The sequence below is a fragment of the Semicossyphus pulcher genome, unplaced genomic scaffold (assembly GCF_022749685.1).
Source record: "Semicossyphus pulcher isolate SPU_LCO1_2020_fin unplaced genomic scaffold, fSemPul1.0.p SCAF_9, whole genome shotgun sequence".
NCBI lineage: Eukaryota > Metazoa > Chordata > Actinopteri > Labriformes > Labridae > Semicossyphus > Semicossyphus pulcher.
This window is the reverse complement of record NW_027211770.1, coordinates 13,643,542-13,658,008: the sequence shown is the minus strand read 5'-3', so window position 1 is coordinate 13,658,008 and position 14,467 is coordinate 13,643,542. Positions and strand designations below refer to the sequence as shown.

Here is a 14,467-nt window from a genome sequence, read left to right as displayed (position 1 = left end):
CAGACAGAGCGGGAGGGGACCAGAGGAACAGACAGAGACATGAGAGAGAGAGAGGGGGCGACACTGATGAAGAGGAAAGCAAGCAGAGAGAGCGAGAGAAATGGATGGCAGAGAACGAGATAAAAAGAAAGAAGGAGAAAGGTTTCACAGCAAGCCAAGCGACACGTCACTTAGCAATGAAAAGTTCAGCAGTGGGGACTAGACCTTGTAAAAGTAGTGGCCTCATAAAGTCTGCAGTCCTTCCAGCAACACACACGCGCTAGCAATCATTCTGCCTGTTACTTTCCCTGACAATCACACCCTTTTAACACTCTTACACAACATGCCAAGGCCTTCATTTCTCTTAGATTGATGTAACCGAACACTCTCGTGTGCGTAGATTCAAACAAACACATCACATGTCAGACTCTTCTTACAGTTTTAATCACTGAGTTTCTCACACTCACACTTTCTCTGGTCCTCATACTGTAAATACCTTAGGCCAGATATTTCCAGACGCCACACAGTACCAGTCACAGGATCTACTTTAAATGTGTCTCCAGAGGATTATTCACAAGAAAATTGAGGTGAAGTCATCACCTCAACACTTTTTTCTCCAGATCATGAGGTTGTCGGAGAAGGAAGCCTGGGTTCCACAGGATCCGTGTCCACCGCTTTCCGTGTGCGCCGCGACCTCCGGAGTTGATCAGGCTCACTCTGGTCAATGCTCGTGTTTCGAGTCTATTTTTGATGGAGTTAGGCGTCAAGCTGAACGAAACAGATGGATCCAAACAGGAAGTCAGAGAGGAAAACAGCATAGAGCATCCGGTCATTTCAAAGTAAAACACCATGTACAGACTCCCAGTTTTATATCCTATTACCATGTATCCTATCACCGTGTAGAAGCACAAAAATCACGGAATGATGAGCAGATAATCAAACTCTGAGGTGCAATTTGAACTGTTTAACATTGATGTTATCGTGTGATTTCGCAAGTCCCTACAGCGCATGCCGTCTGACGCAACCAGAACCATAGCGCACACGGATCCTGTGACTTAGATTAGCAGAGGAGGACATATTATCATTTCATGTCTGTTTTACACGCCATGTAAAAACACTATGTACAAAATTCACTATGGTTATTTGTTGTATAATGGTGTTCAGAATACAGATAGAGAACCGACAGAAAGGTTGAGTAACAGGTCAGTGCATGTTGTAATACAGTGACCCTTGGAAAACTCATTAATGATAGTCTCTGCTGTCCACAGCATATTGGCAATTAACATATTGTTACATTAAATGATCTCCGGTGATGCTGCGGATCATCTGTAATCCAGTCCTTGTGACCCGCATTGTCCGCTCTTGATGGCGAGAGGAGAGCGGCACTGGAGCACAGTGCTAATAGATAAGTGACCTAATGGTTTGGAAACACAGCTGTATCTGCAAGCTGCACACGCAGTGACAGTACAGCCCTGTGGTATATGTAATGTCCTTGACATCAGTGTTCTAGTAGCTGCATTCACTTTTATTATTATAAGTGAAGAGGAACGATTGAACACACACATGCATTCAGTACAATCTTGCACGAGCATGTGTACACACAGGGGGAGGATAAGGATATGCACTTCTGCACGCACACTGGTGGTCGGCCTATACATATTTGAAGACCATCTATTTTCTATAAGTCTCTGCGTGAGGCCACCACACACTGAGCTGGATGTGTGTGTGCGCAGAGATGAATGAGTGATTAGAGAAAGGCAGATAGATGCTCACCCCCACGTCTTACAGCGGGGTCTATAATTACAGGCTTTTGTCAGAGTGCGAGAGAAAAACAGAAGGACAACGGACCGGGAGGAGAGACATTGTGCGATGAGGTCCATGATAGCTGGGTTGCTGATAGATGCTCGGAGTCTGGGCTGTGCCCTTTCATCTAAGATGCAGAGGAGGGCTGTGAGAGACAGTGAGAAAAAGAAAGAGCGGTGGGTAAGTGGGTGATTGGATAGGCAGGGGAACCCACTAAGGTCTGTAAGAGGAACAAAGTGAGAGATCTATCATTTCACAGATGGAGAGAGAGAGATGATTGCACAGCAGACAGCATCCATACTGATGTGTGTTGGAATGAAGCGGTATGGCCGGATGGAGAGATGGATGGATTTATGGAGTGGTGGCATGTAAAAGCTTGTGTGGATGGATGGAGCTGAAAGTGGACAGATAGATATGGATGCATGGACGGGAGACGTGATGGCTTAGATACACTCAGCTGATGGATGAGCAGATGAACAGATGCATGGATGTGTGAATATATGGACAGGTGGAGGAATTATGGATGGATGGATGAGTAGTGAGGATGGTTTCAGTGATCTAATGGCACACTGGTCTTTGTCTGTGTGCAGCCCGACAGCACTGTGTTAGAGTAGATCCCAGTCCAACATCAAAATTCTTATTTTTTATAGCAGACTTTGGTTGGTTTTCACATATTTCTTGTCCACATTTAGAACTGCAAATAGTGATTATTTTCCCTATCAATTTATCTGCAGATTATTTTACACTTAAGCAGTAGATTTAGTCTACAGAATGTCGTAAAGCTGCAAACAATTTTTAAGAGCCCATTGGTATGTCTTCAAATTGGTCAAAAAGTTGAAACTAAGACTCATTTTAAAAAAATCCTTACATTTAAGAAGTTTGAACCAGCAAACGTTTTGCAAAATGTGACATTTTTAAAAAATCCCCAAAACAATTTCCTGGATTCAAAATATCTGCTGGTTCATTTTTTTAATTGATTCAATTTGATTGGCAGATTTTGAACAGTCCCTGGTTTCTTGAGTTTAAGGTTTTAATCATCTCTAGGCAAGGACGTGGATTTTTGGCAGGGGAAGTGTTCTGATTTCTGTTTGTAGTACGCTTTTAGTCCCAGTAGTATTGACCAATCACGTATCAGCAGGCTGCAGCATATTCAAGAAAAGCAGTCCGTGTGGAGAGCAGAAGCAGGCGGAACGTAATCCGCCGTAATGACATCCCGGCTCCCATCACCGTCATCTGACGATAATTTAGCTTCTTATTAATCTCTATAAACAAACATCTGCAAGCTAACAGCTAACAATCTGCTCTAGATCAAAAATTCAATTTGAGACAAAGTCGCCTGGCGCTGCGTCACGAAAGCCGTTTAGATTTCCCGACTTCCTCGGCTGCATCAGAAATGATGGATCCGACCTCCGTTCAACAAACGAGCATTTTAAAAGTTTTCTCTTGAGGACAGACCTGACAAAGCTTCATTTTTAGCTGCATCATGATGTTGTAACTTCTGCAAAGGTAAGACCCATTAATAACAAGTAAGTCACAAGAAAAAACGCTGAAGTAAGCCAGAAGTAAGCCTATTTACAGTGAAACAGAGACTGATCACAAACAGATGAACGGGCGCTCCTTCGGGGGATTTCATAAACCAAGAAATGACGACGTTTAATTTGCTGACATGCCTGAAGGGCAAAATTGGCTCCACTTTTTTGTCTGAACACACGGTCACTTTTCAAGTTGCTAACTGGACTGTAAACAATGCAGCGCACGATAAAGGAAGTGTTGACTGGAAGTCGTTTATTGCCAACCGCTGGCTAAACTGGATACGCCCGACATGTTCACCGGAATTGTTCCTGTTGCACGCAGGAATGATTCCCTCTGACCCTGAATAGAAATGAGGAGGTATGGACGATGCATTAGTCGATCCTGTTTGTGTTATTTTATATCTTCTCTTTATTTTATCTCCATTCAATCATCTTCTTGTAATTTTATTTAGTTTTTCAGCCTTCATTTCCCTCTCTCCTTCACGCATCTCCTTCCTTCCCTGATTCCTTTGTGCGATGTGACATGTTCATTAAAAGGCCTTGATGTTTTGCCATTTTATTCCATGAAACAAGACCAAGGTTTTTGAGAAATTTGCTTTTATTGACATGGATGACATCTCCTCTCTCTGCTCTCTCTCTCTCCATTACTCTTACTCTCTCTCTCTTTCTGTCTGCCTGTCAGCCCTTCATTCATAGAAACAGCACTCTCCGCAGAAAGGGAAGGACAGTAATGAGTCTTTTTAGTGGGACACAATAGCAGAGAAAGCACTCAACAGCATGCTGAAGGAAAGAAAAAGAGAAAGTATCTTCACCAGTCCTCATCCTCAGATGAAATTAAATGATAGAGGAGAGGGGGGGACGGGGGGGGGGGGTTGTGAGTGAGAGGCCAAAAAATGAAGCGGGATTGAAAGAGGAAGAGCGAGGTAGACGGAGAGATCAGGAGACAGAAAAGCAGCTTGAGTGCCATCCAATAATCAGCTCTTTTCACAGCATACTTTCTCAAGGAGACCGAGAGAATAGGAGGGAGAGAAGAAAACGGCTCTGCTCCCTCCATAAGACAGCAAATTGACAGCTCGTATGAAAGACAGAAGAGAAAGGGAGAGAGCTCGGAGAGATGGAGGTATAGGTGAAGGGAACAGTGTCCCTCCATGGCTACAAATTGACAGAACAACAAAAAATGGAGGTGAATGGACGAATCTCTGCTCTATACTCTCTTCTTCCTTTCTCCGGGGCTGGTGTTCGTGGTTTTCAGCCTCAATTAAGTCTTTTTTCTACTTTTTCTTTTATGTTTCTTTTTGTTTGTTTATTTAATTGAGTTTTTCTTCCTGTTTTATGTTTCATCGTTTCTTTAACTACTTTTCTTCCTTTTACCTCTTGCTCGTCCATCCTACAAAATCAGTTTGCCCATCCCGTGTGTTTGGTGTGTGTGTTTCACTTCTTTGGCAAAGATAGAAACACATACTGTATGTAGTCCATTTATTATGGTATCTTTATATTTCCTAGTACAAATTGAGTGGGTGGGATTGCTGGTTCTTTGCATCATAATGCTCACAGTACATACACGCAGACACACACCAACATACTACAGGTTTATTTGTAAAACATGGCTTATACCCACACACACACACAGATCCTTATACACACACATTCATACACACCGACGCACAGGCCCCCTGGTGTGATTGGCGGCCTCCTACTAGCCGGAGGCTCTATGATACACTGGCTGTACACACAGGATCATCATGTAGACAAATCAAACACAGACATGTAAACACACAAACAGGCACTCGAACAAATATCTGTTTTTCACCCCAAACAATTGAACGGCTCCGTGTTGACATGTAACTGTTATGGATTGTTGCTTTGATGTTGCGTTATGCTCGCATGTTGTCATCTGTATTGTCAGGAAAAAAACAAAAATCAAAGATTAAGCTGTCTTTTATGGCTGGGATACAGTTAATCCGCTCAAATCTATTTTTAAACTTTTTCATCTGTAATGTCAAAAGGTTTCGCTTGGCCTTTGCGTGACTTTATTTACTCCAGTCGTAAATAATTTGCTTTGCCTTCCAAACAGCAGGCGCAGCTATTTTAAGCTTTTCATTTAGCATGTCAAATTGTATTACATGGCCTGCGCTTTGTGTGTACTCAGAACCAAAGTCACAGTAACAAAGGGATAAATGTTGAGCCATAGAAAATATCACTCGTGTCTATTTTCAATGTTCTTACCATACATGTCAAATAGCATTACGCAGCCTCATTCTGTTCTGTTTATTTAACATGTCAGAGGGGGTTTAATGGCCACTGCTTTGAGTTTGCTTTCAACAACAGATGGGAGATGTAAACCACAGATCACTCAGCCCACAAGTGTTTTGGAAAAAGTTAAGTTATAAAGTAATCGTGTTTTTGTTTTGTTTTTCTCTTCCGTGTTACTGTAAAAACGGACTTTCCCCCAGTATTGGACTGATAAACAACCTCTTGACAAATGTTTTTCCACTGGTGGGACAAAATGACTTGAAGCTCCACATGCTGCAGTTAATTATTGTTGTTGTAATATTAATGAACTGACTGAGAGAGATCTTTATTTACAACACATGCCCCAAGGAAAAGAGTTCTTCTCTTCGGGTTCTAGAAAAGAAAAGAATAAAGAAACATTATATTTAACATAAGAACCGTATAAGCAGCTCAAGTGAACCCATTAGCCTGAGTTGCATAAGGCTCAGAGGTTTAACATCCCTTTTGTTATTGGTTTGGTACATATGTAGAAATGTGCTCGATGTGTGATGACTATTACAAGGACTGTGTTGTTTGGCTAACTTATCAAGCATTTTCCTGCACTAATGTGCTGCTGAATGCTACCTATAAAGATTCAGTGGAAGTTTTGATCAAACTAAATATTAAATGTTGGATTTTGGTTTCAAGTATTACATTTTGCTGACGATATCCATAATAGGCTACAGGTTTGATTACAACTTTTACATTGTTGGGATCCACCTGAGAAAAGTAATCTGCCCTCTTTAGTCCCAGGTTCAGGCTCCCTTTTCACCAGAGGAACATTACCTGGGCTGACTATAAACAGATGTCTGTTTAAGTGCTTTAAACAGCAGGTTACTTAATATAATGGTGTATTACACAATGTCAAATTAAACCTGACACGTGTTCATGATTGTCTTACGACCGCCTCAGGCCTTTTCTATTCTTTGCTCAAAGGCAAATTTACAACATGGCTGAGTAACAGGAGACAGCTTTTCTCTGTGTACAGAGAAATCTGTATACTGCAGTGTGTAGGTACAATACATAGCAGGCCGCCTGTCTAGTGTTAAAAAGGTCAATTTGATAAAGAGAAGGTATAAAAGCTTACTTTAGGCTTTTATGTGTTTTGTTAATCCACTGACCCCATGTCTTCAGTGACGTTTTTCCTATGCAGCAAGTAACACTCAATCAGAATTATTAACTGAAGGAGGGTCAATCCTTAATCCTGAATAGGTCAATCCTCGAAACAAAAGCTTGTCTGGCTTCAATGTGTGCCTTCGTTTCCTCCTGTGATTCTTTCATTCTTCTCATTGTGATAATTGAGTATGTTCCAAATTGTGTCAAATGAATGCTTGGTTAGGACTGACTGGACAGTTTAAAGCCCCCCTCCAGTGCAGATCAAGTGATTAACCTTGTAAACATCTCCATGTGGTGTTCTTCATGCGCTACAAGACATATCAGGGACAACATAAGCAGTCATCTCCATGGCTGGGCCTGTCTGCTTTTAAACTGCAGTGTACCAAGGACAGGCTGAACAACACGCTTTCAGATTGGCAGGTTTGAGACGTCACAAACTTAAGGAGCCAATCCCGTTAATGGACGGGGTGATGCTATGCATATTATTATGTGTATCCTATGGCAACCACTTCAGCGATGCGCAAGCCACCTCTAACTGTCATTTTTGCAAATTCACTACTGACTACTAACGTTAACGTTACTACTACTAATTACTACATTTCAAGCTAGTTGTCACTAAATGATGGCAGAGACGTGTTTTGTTTTCACGATGGAGGGAGCGGTTGGAAATTTGCATAGTGGGCGGGGCCTATGCAGACTGGGGAATTTTTAATGAGGGAGAAGGAGGAGATGCCTTGGGAGGATTTTTACAAGGTAATAAAACATATTTTGGAGAAAAAACATATCAGACACAATTTATTATCGCTAGCAGAGCATTTTATGTCTTAAAACATGACTGGAGCTGCTCTTTAAAGCAATTAAATACCACAGTAACATTACATTACAAGTGTAAGTAAACAGTTTCCTCGATCATTAGAGATATTTCTCACTTTCTGGTTGTGTTTTGATTTCCATTCCTATGGCCTGCATACATTAGCACATGCACTGTTGTGTTAATTACAGGCTGTCGTTTTATTTTGGAAAATAAAACATAAGACAAAAGCTGATTCACCTTTTTAATCACATGTTTGCTCTGTTATAAAAGGATGTGTGCCAATGTAAACGTGCTGTGTGTCTCTAATACCGTGTGACTCCACTCGCACATGTACATACAGCCAACGTGTATGCACACACATGTGACAAGAAGAAACTAGTCCTATCAAGTTGTAACTTCACAATATGTTTGGATTACGAGTGTGTGTGCTTTTAGTGTGTGTACAGTGACAACAGGTAAACCTGTACACTCATGTGTCAGAGGGTTTAACAGCCGCAGTGATGAGGGAAACTTTAGATGACAGATAAGAAAGAGGAAGACAGAAGGAGAACATGACTCAAGTTCCCCACAGAGCCTCCATTTCTCTTTCCTTTTTTCTATCATCTATCTTTGTATAAACACGTTCAACAAATGTCATAATCTAAACTGTGCATGAGTCAGTGACAGAGTTCAAACAAAGATGTTTATTCATCAGATGTAATGCTTGTAAGCACTTTAATTTCCCTCCATCCCTCTGTCCAGTTGTAAATACAGCTGCAGCTCATTGTGATTGTCACTATGGCTTTGTCAAATCACCCGTGACTAAGGAGCCTGTTACAGTATCTGTTTACACACACACGCACACACAAACTGCTTCCATTGGTTCTGTGTGTCTGGAGTGACACTGACAGCTGGTGGGGATCATGTGAGAAATGTGACCACTGTGTATTGTGCTTTCTGGCTCTCGTGATGTTCTGTGTGTGTGTGTCACTGTGTGTGTCTTTGTGTGATGTGTTGGCGGAGGCTGCACCAGACACCCAGGCAGATTTCTTTTTTGAAAGGGTGCATGTGTGGAACCGGAGCCAGAGATTTTAAGACACAGAGAGGCACGTGAGAGTCCGGGACCTTGAGGGAAAAGTATCTCGCTGTGTTAGCCGGGCTGTACCCCTGGTGTACCGTTAGATGATTTTAAAGTGGCATTATTCTGCTCTGTTGTGCCGCTGCGAGCCCAGAGAAAGACATTATCCAGCACAGGCCTACACGTACACACACACTTAATCACAAATACCAATGCTCCCACTCTCTCTCTCTTACAGACATATGCACCAGCTCAGCATGCCAGCTAGCAGGTGGTGAACTATCACTGAAAACCACATCCCTCATCTCTTCCTGCCCCCTTTCTTCCTCTCCTTCGTCTGCTCATTTCGACTCGAGTTTTGCACTTCGCTCCACTCTTCTCCCCTCCCTCCCACTGTGCTGACACACACCTACTGGCACTTGGATTTTCACTTATCCTCCCTACTAGTAATAGATTTTCGACAGAACTATTCAGTCTCTCTCCTGGCCCCCCGTTGTTAGAAGACACCTGCAGGGAGACAGATAAATAGATGGAGAGGAAGGCAGAATACTTGGCCTGTCAGCGTCGAGAAGGATAATGGTTTTTGGTGCTCAACTTTTTTTCCTCCTTGCTCTTAGTCTGCTTCTTGTATTGTCTCAGTTCCCATTAAATATTCATCAGTTTTTGTTCCTCAAGTAAGCAGGAATTCTTTATGTTTACAGGGAGCAGTTTTATTTAAAAAAAAGTAATAAATAATGATAAAAAATACCTTTGTTTCTCTTTCTAACTGTTTATTAATTAATCCTCAAAAGAATGAAGAAGGCGTGCAGAACTGAGGCTTAATGAAAAGTAGCATATGCACTATTCACTATAGCCCCTTTCACACATGCACTGCACTCCTGATGTTTTCCGTGTGGGCTGCATGTGTGAACACTAAGGCCAGATTTTTGACCCCAAGTTTGTCCCAACGTTTTACTTGCCAGCCTCCTAGTAAAATGTGAGGAAGATCGTCGATGTGTGAACGCCCTACATCACCCTACGTGTATCTGCTCTGTTTACATTCATCATGAGCTGCACGTTTAAAGACGTTACAATAAGAAGTAGAATAAGAAGGTCCATATTTAACAGAGGACGTCGCATCTCAATCAATGCATTTACAGGAGGGACGTAATAGCGGACGTGTGTGTGCACGAGCATGTGTGGAGACGCTGCTCCAGGTTTGGGAGAGACAGAGAGCGAGCAGCAAGTGTCCAGTAAGTTAATCGATCCTGGACGATCTTTTTGACGGATAAAAAAAGACACATGATAGAATTAGTCGCCAAATATTGCCCCCCCCCCTCCCCCTCGTCCAACAGGGAAAATCTCCCGCTGTGAGGGCAACTCTAGAAAACTTTGTGGGCAGACTGTCTTTAGGAAAATGTCAGGAGTCATGGCTACCATCATACACCCTACTTCTGCCGACTTCTTGTTCTTCAAGCAACAAAACAGCGTATCAGTGTCTCCATCAGGGACTCCAACCACGACCAGAAACGTCAGCCAGACCTCTGTTACTCATCCTCCCTCTAACTATTGTCTGAAGTTACTGTTAGTGACTTATGGATGTGTCACGTAGGCGTTGATGGTCATAGTATCCATCCTCCATTGTGTGCGCTAACAGAGGATACCATTCAGTGACAGCGGTGAGGAGAAGAGTGGGAGGCGGGGTAGCGTTCACAGCCATCAGAGAGGACAGGGGGAGCGGGAGAGGACAGACACCGTGCAGCTGCTCGTACACACCGCCATGTGCATGCAACACGTGTAGGCGTGCACAGACTCTCGGTTACATACAGATGCATGCTGTACATGCAGGCAGGTGTTCGCACTCCTAAAATCTCTCATTCTTTTACTCTTAGTTCAAAGGTCCAAAGGGCCGTAGTTATGCACAGAAGTTCTTTACCGCTACAACTTTTTAAGTGTGCTTCAAAGTTTTCTAGTTTTGGGCCTTGATTTTAACATTTTCTGAGGTCTCAAATTACTCAACTAAAAGTTTTGATCACTTCAGCTGGAAGCCACAAGATGGGCTGTAATGGCTGCAACGTGAATCCTCTGGGCAAATGATCACTACGTCCACTTCCTGTGGTTGTTTTTGCCGCTGACAGGCTCAGATTGTTCCGAGAGGACAACACAACAGAAAGTACTGCCGCAGAGATAGATCTTTTTGTTAAGGTAGACAGTGTGTTTTTTATCCAGACACAGCTGTTACTTTGTTAGCGTTGTTGTGTTGAATGTAAGCTAGACCTTTAGTCCACTAGTTACACAACAATAAAACAAATGGCTCTATCGTGGTGGCTGTAAACCAGCATCTCCTGTTCTCTGATAAAATGACTGTTTTTGTGAATAGAGTCTGGTGGCTTTGAGGAGAGCAAAGTGATGGCTGTTTCTGGCAGGAAAATGAGCCATCTTACCCTCACAAAAAGGGTAATGTAAGAAGAGTTGATGAAGATACTTTACAGGTGGAGAATGACGGAGGGGGTGTAGAGAAAGAGAGGAGTCTACTATGATGGATCTCAAAGCAGAACCTCTTACAGTTATCCCTGGTGAACTTGATTAAAGGTTATTCTAAAAAGTCACAGATCAATCGCTCAATACCGCCCGGCATCATCTACCGTGGTGATGATAAGAAATTTTTACCAGCTGTCAGGCAGGAGGAGACGTAGAGGAACTACTACAAGGTCATCCAGATCAATTTCCACTCCAGCCAGAGGTGTTGACAAGTGTTGGTTCTCTTATCACATTTGTTCAAAGCTCAAATTAAAAGGAGCCGCATCGTGTGCGGGATTATTTATTCAGCAGTCGATCGGCTTTGCTTGAAGTCGGCCTCAGGTCTCCACTCTCAGACGCTGGCGATGAGACCATGAATGATAAAACTAAATGAATGTGTAATCAAACAGAATTATGATCGATGAGACCATATTGGGCCGCCTCAGTATTCAGTGTTATGAACAGAATTATATTAACGCGCTCAGCAGCCTTTATACTTGTTTTAATAAACAACGTCATGTGCAGTGTTTTTGGTTGCTTTCGGTGCACAGTGAGAATATGTTGTCGCTATGGGAAGCAGTTATATGATAAACAAACACTGTAGCAAAGCACATTGGCCAACTCGTACAAAATTTCTCCAAGCTTACCTACGTAACAACATTACAATGCACCTTCATCAACATCGGCTTGATTCAATAGACAGCACTCTCTAATAATTGGATCACTACAAAACTGCATTAACTGCTTTGCACAGAGATAATGACATCTTAATTGAAATGCACTCATTTGCATAAGCAAACTGCTGCTTTTACGAATGCTTTCATCCACAAAATATCAAAATAATCAGTGAATTTAAAATTCTGTTAATTATGTGCCCGTTATTTCCAAATGAAACTGAGGAGAGAGACAGACATGAGAGGAACAGAGAGAGGAGAAGGCGGAGGAAGTAGCCTTTGCTCTCCACTGAAGTATCTAGGGATCCTTATATTCGGTGGCATCATAGATGTATCTCTAAATGTACATAATGATCGGCAGCAATGATCCATGAAGGGTGATCATATACCCCCTCACATAAATGGACATTTTATGAAGAACCAAGGGCAGAGTAAATCATGATTTGGCTGATCAATGTGCAAAATAAACTAAACCAAAATAGAATTTCTTCTTCCTCTTCTCGCCCTCCTATCAATCCCTCCCGCTCCGCTCTTCTCAACTTTGCTCTCTCCCATCTCTCACTGTCACACCCCTTCAGTGGTGGATATCTTCTTAATGGTCCGACACATTAAGACTGAACAGAACTCTCTGATTACAGACATTTGATGCGTTGGATCACTGACCGCTGTGCTGTCGAGCCTGGCTGTTTGATTTGTGACTGTGGCCAGCTGATTTAATCTTACCATGATCCCCTAATTATGAAATATGGACACGACTTACGCTCCGAGCTGCAACCATCTGTGTCTACAAGCAGGGATGTTCGCATAATATCACCAGAGATATTAAGGTTGTAATATTGAAACTATTTAGCCCCCACTTGACTCCTAGAGAGACGTCTGGCAGGGAGGCTCCTCTCAGTGAGTACCAAGCTCTCCCTGCTCCTCATGTGAGATGATCCAGGAGCCGTTATTTCTTTACAGAGGAGAGCAGTCCAAGTCCACCATGAAGAAGTCAGTAATGTTTTGTTTTTCAGCTTCAGGACGCAAATTAATTGTTCCACAAATCTCACTTTAATGTCTTTTTTTCTCCACACAGGAACCGATGGCCAATGGCGTCCAAAGTCCAGCCTCTCTGCCTTCTTCGTCCGTGTTGATCGGCTCGTACAGTCTGGACCGGGAAGTGCTGAAGAAACTTGGAATCGGACTCACTCTGGCAGCAGCCATCTTGGCTTTCATTGTAGAGAAACTGTACTGATGGAGCAAACTGGAAGGTGAACAAGGACGAGGACGCGGACATTTAAATTTGTTTCAAACTGTTTTAAGTTGTTTTAAAGTTCCTCCTTCGATCCAGCGAAACAAACTCCTTCTGCTCTCATTCAGTTTCCAATGAACCCAAAGAAAAAGAGATGAAGTCGAAACAGTCAAGGATGATTTGAATGTTTTGTACGATTTGTCTTGTTTTTAAAATAGTTTGATCTTTACTTTTTAACTAAAAGGCAAAGTTTATCACGTAGCAGTCATTTTACTGTTTGCCCCAAACAAAGTGATGTCAGTAATTCTGTGGGCAGCGACAGGTCACACACAGTTTCATACTGAACACACTTTTTGGTACAAATGACAACTTAGTTTGAGTAAAGTGCTTTATTGTTCACCGAGGGTTGGAGCCTGACTTTGTCCATAAACCTATTGAAGTGTTGGATCATGTTTTTGGGTCTATGAAGCTGTTTTACAGATAAATTAAGCACAACTCAACCAGCTGAGCATGTTTTAGTTCCCTGGACTAGAACAAAACGACTTTTCAGCATGCTCAGTTTCACTTTTATTCTTGTGTTTGGAGATTTGGACCCTAATTTTAAGAGATACAGAGCAAATATCCTGTTACAGAGTTTTACCTTAAGTTGTTGATGGATTGACTTGTGCTTACTTTACAGTGTGTTTTATCTTATTCTGTGGAAAGGAGTAATAATATGTACAATACTCTGATTAAAGGTAACCTTCCTTTTGATGTATTTATTTTTGAATAAGAGACAAGAAGAGTATATTTTCAGATCTTCTTTGAAGGTGTTTTTATCTTTCATTTTATGGTTTTTGCCTCCTACATCAAAGTCAAGTGGAATCTATTTTTGAAACTGTCTTATTAGTTAATATGTTATGACACTTTGGTCAGGTGAACAATGCTGGCTGCTGATTTATGGTCATTATTAACCAATCAGAAACAATCATCAGCACCACATACCCTCTGTATGTGCTTACAAGCTCTGTTGCCAAATTAAAGGGTTGTTTCATGTTTTCTCATTTACCTGCAGTGGTGTCTTTAGCTTACACGCACATCTGAGCGTTCTGCTAGCACCCAAATCCAATGAAAGTCAATTTTGCGCTTTGGAACTGGTTTATTTTTTTCTCTGTTACTCTGGAGAAACAAATGTCTAGTTCCAGTTAAAGCTGTTCTTAGGGAAGATCTGTGGATTATCCAAACACGCCGACATTAATTTTAGTTTCTTTTTCTGTAACTCTTGTGATTTGACCCTGCAACACTCTGTTGATATGTGGACTACTTTGGTGTCTGTAAAGTCATGATTGATGCACATGATATATTGTTGTTTTTTGTGTTTACCTTGTCCAAACCATCCAGAACAGTTGAATAAAGGACAAAATCAGATGGTCCCAAGTGAAAAGTCTTTAGTGTTGATTGATTCACTGATTCGTTGAATTATTAACTGACTATTTATTATTTAGTTTTAAC

General features: G+C 41.9%; 1 protein-coding gene across 1 annotated transcript in view; it reads left to right on the top strand.

Moving 5' to 3' along the window:
• The window catches only part of cdkal1 (CDK5 regulatory subunit associated protein 1-like 1), a 255,705-nt gene extending 241,613 nt beyond the window's left edge, over positions 1 to 14,092 (top strand). Inside the window, exon 15 of the mRNA XM_069656482.1 lies at positions 12,821 to 14,092. Within this exon, the coding sequence (XP_069512583.1) occupies positions 12,821 to 12,979 (159 nt within the window). The 3' untranslated portion in view covers positions 12,980 to 14,092. The remainder of the gene's footprint in view (positions 1 to 12,820) is intronic.
• The last annotated feature ends 375 nt before the right edge of the window (positions 14,093 to 14,467 follow it).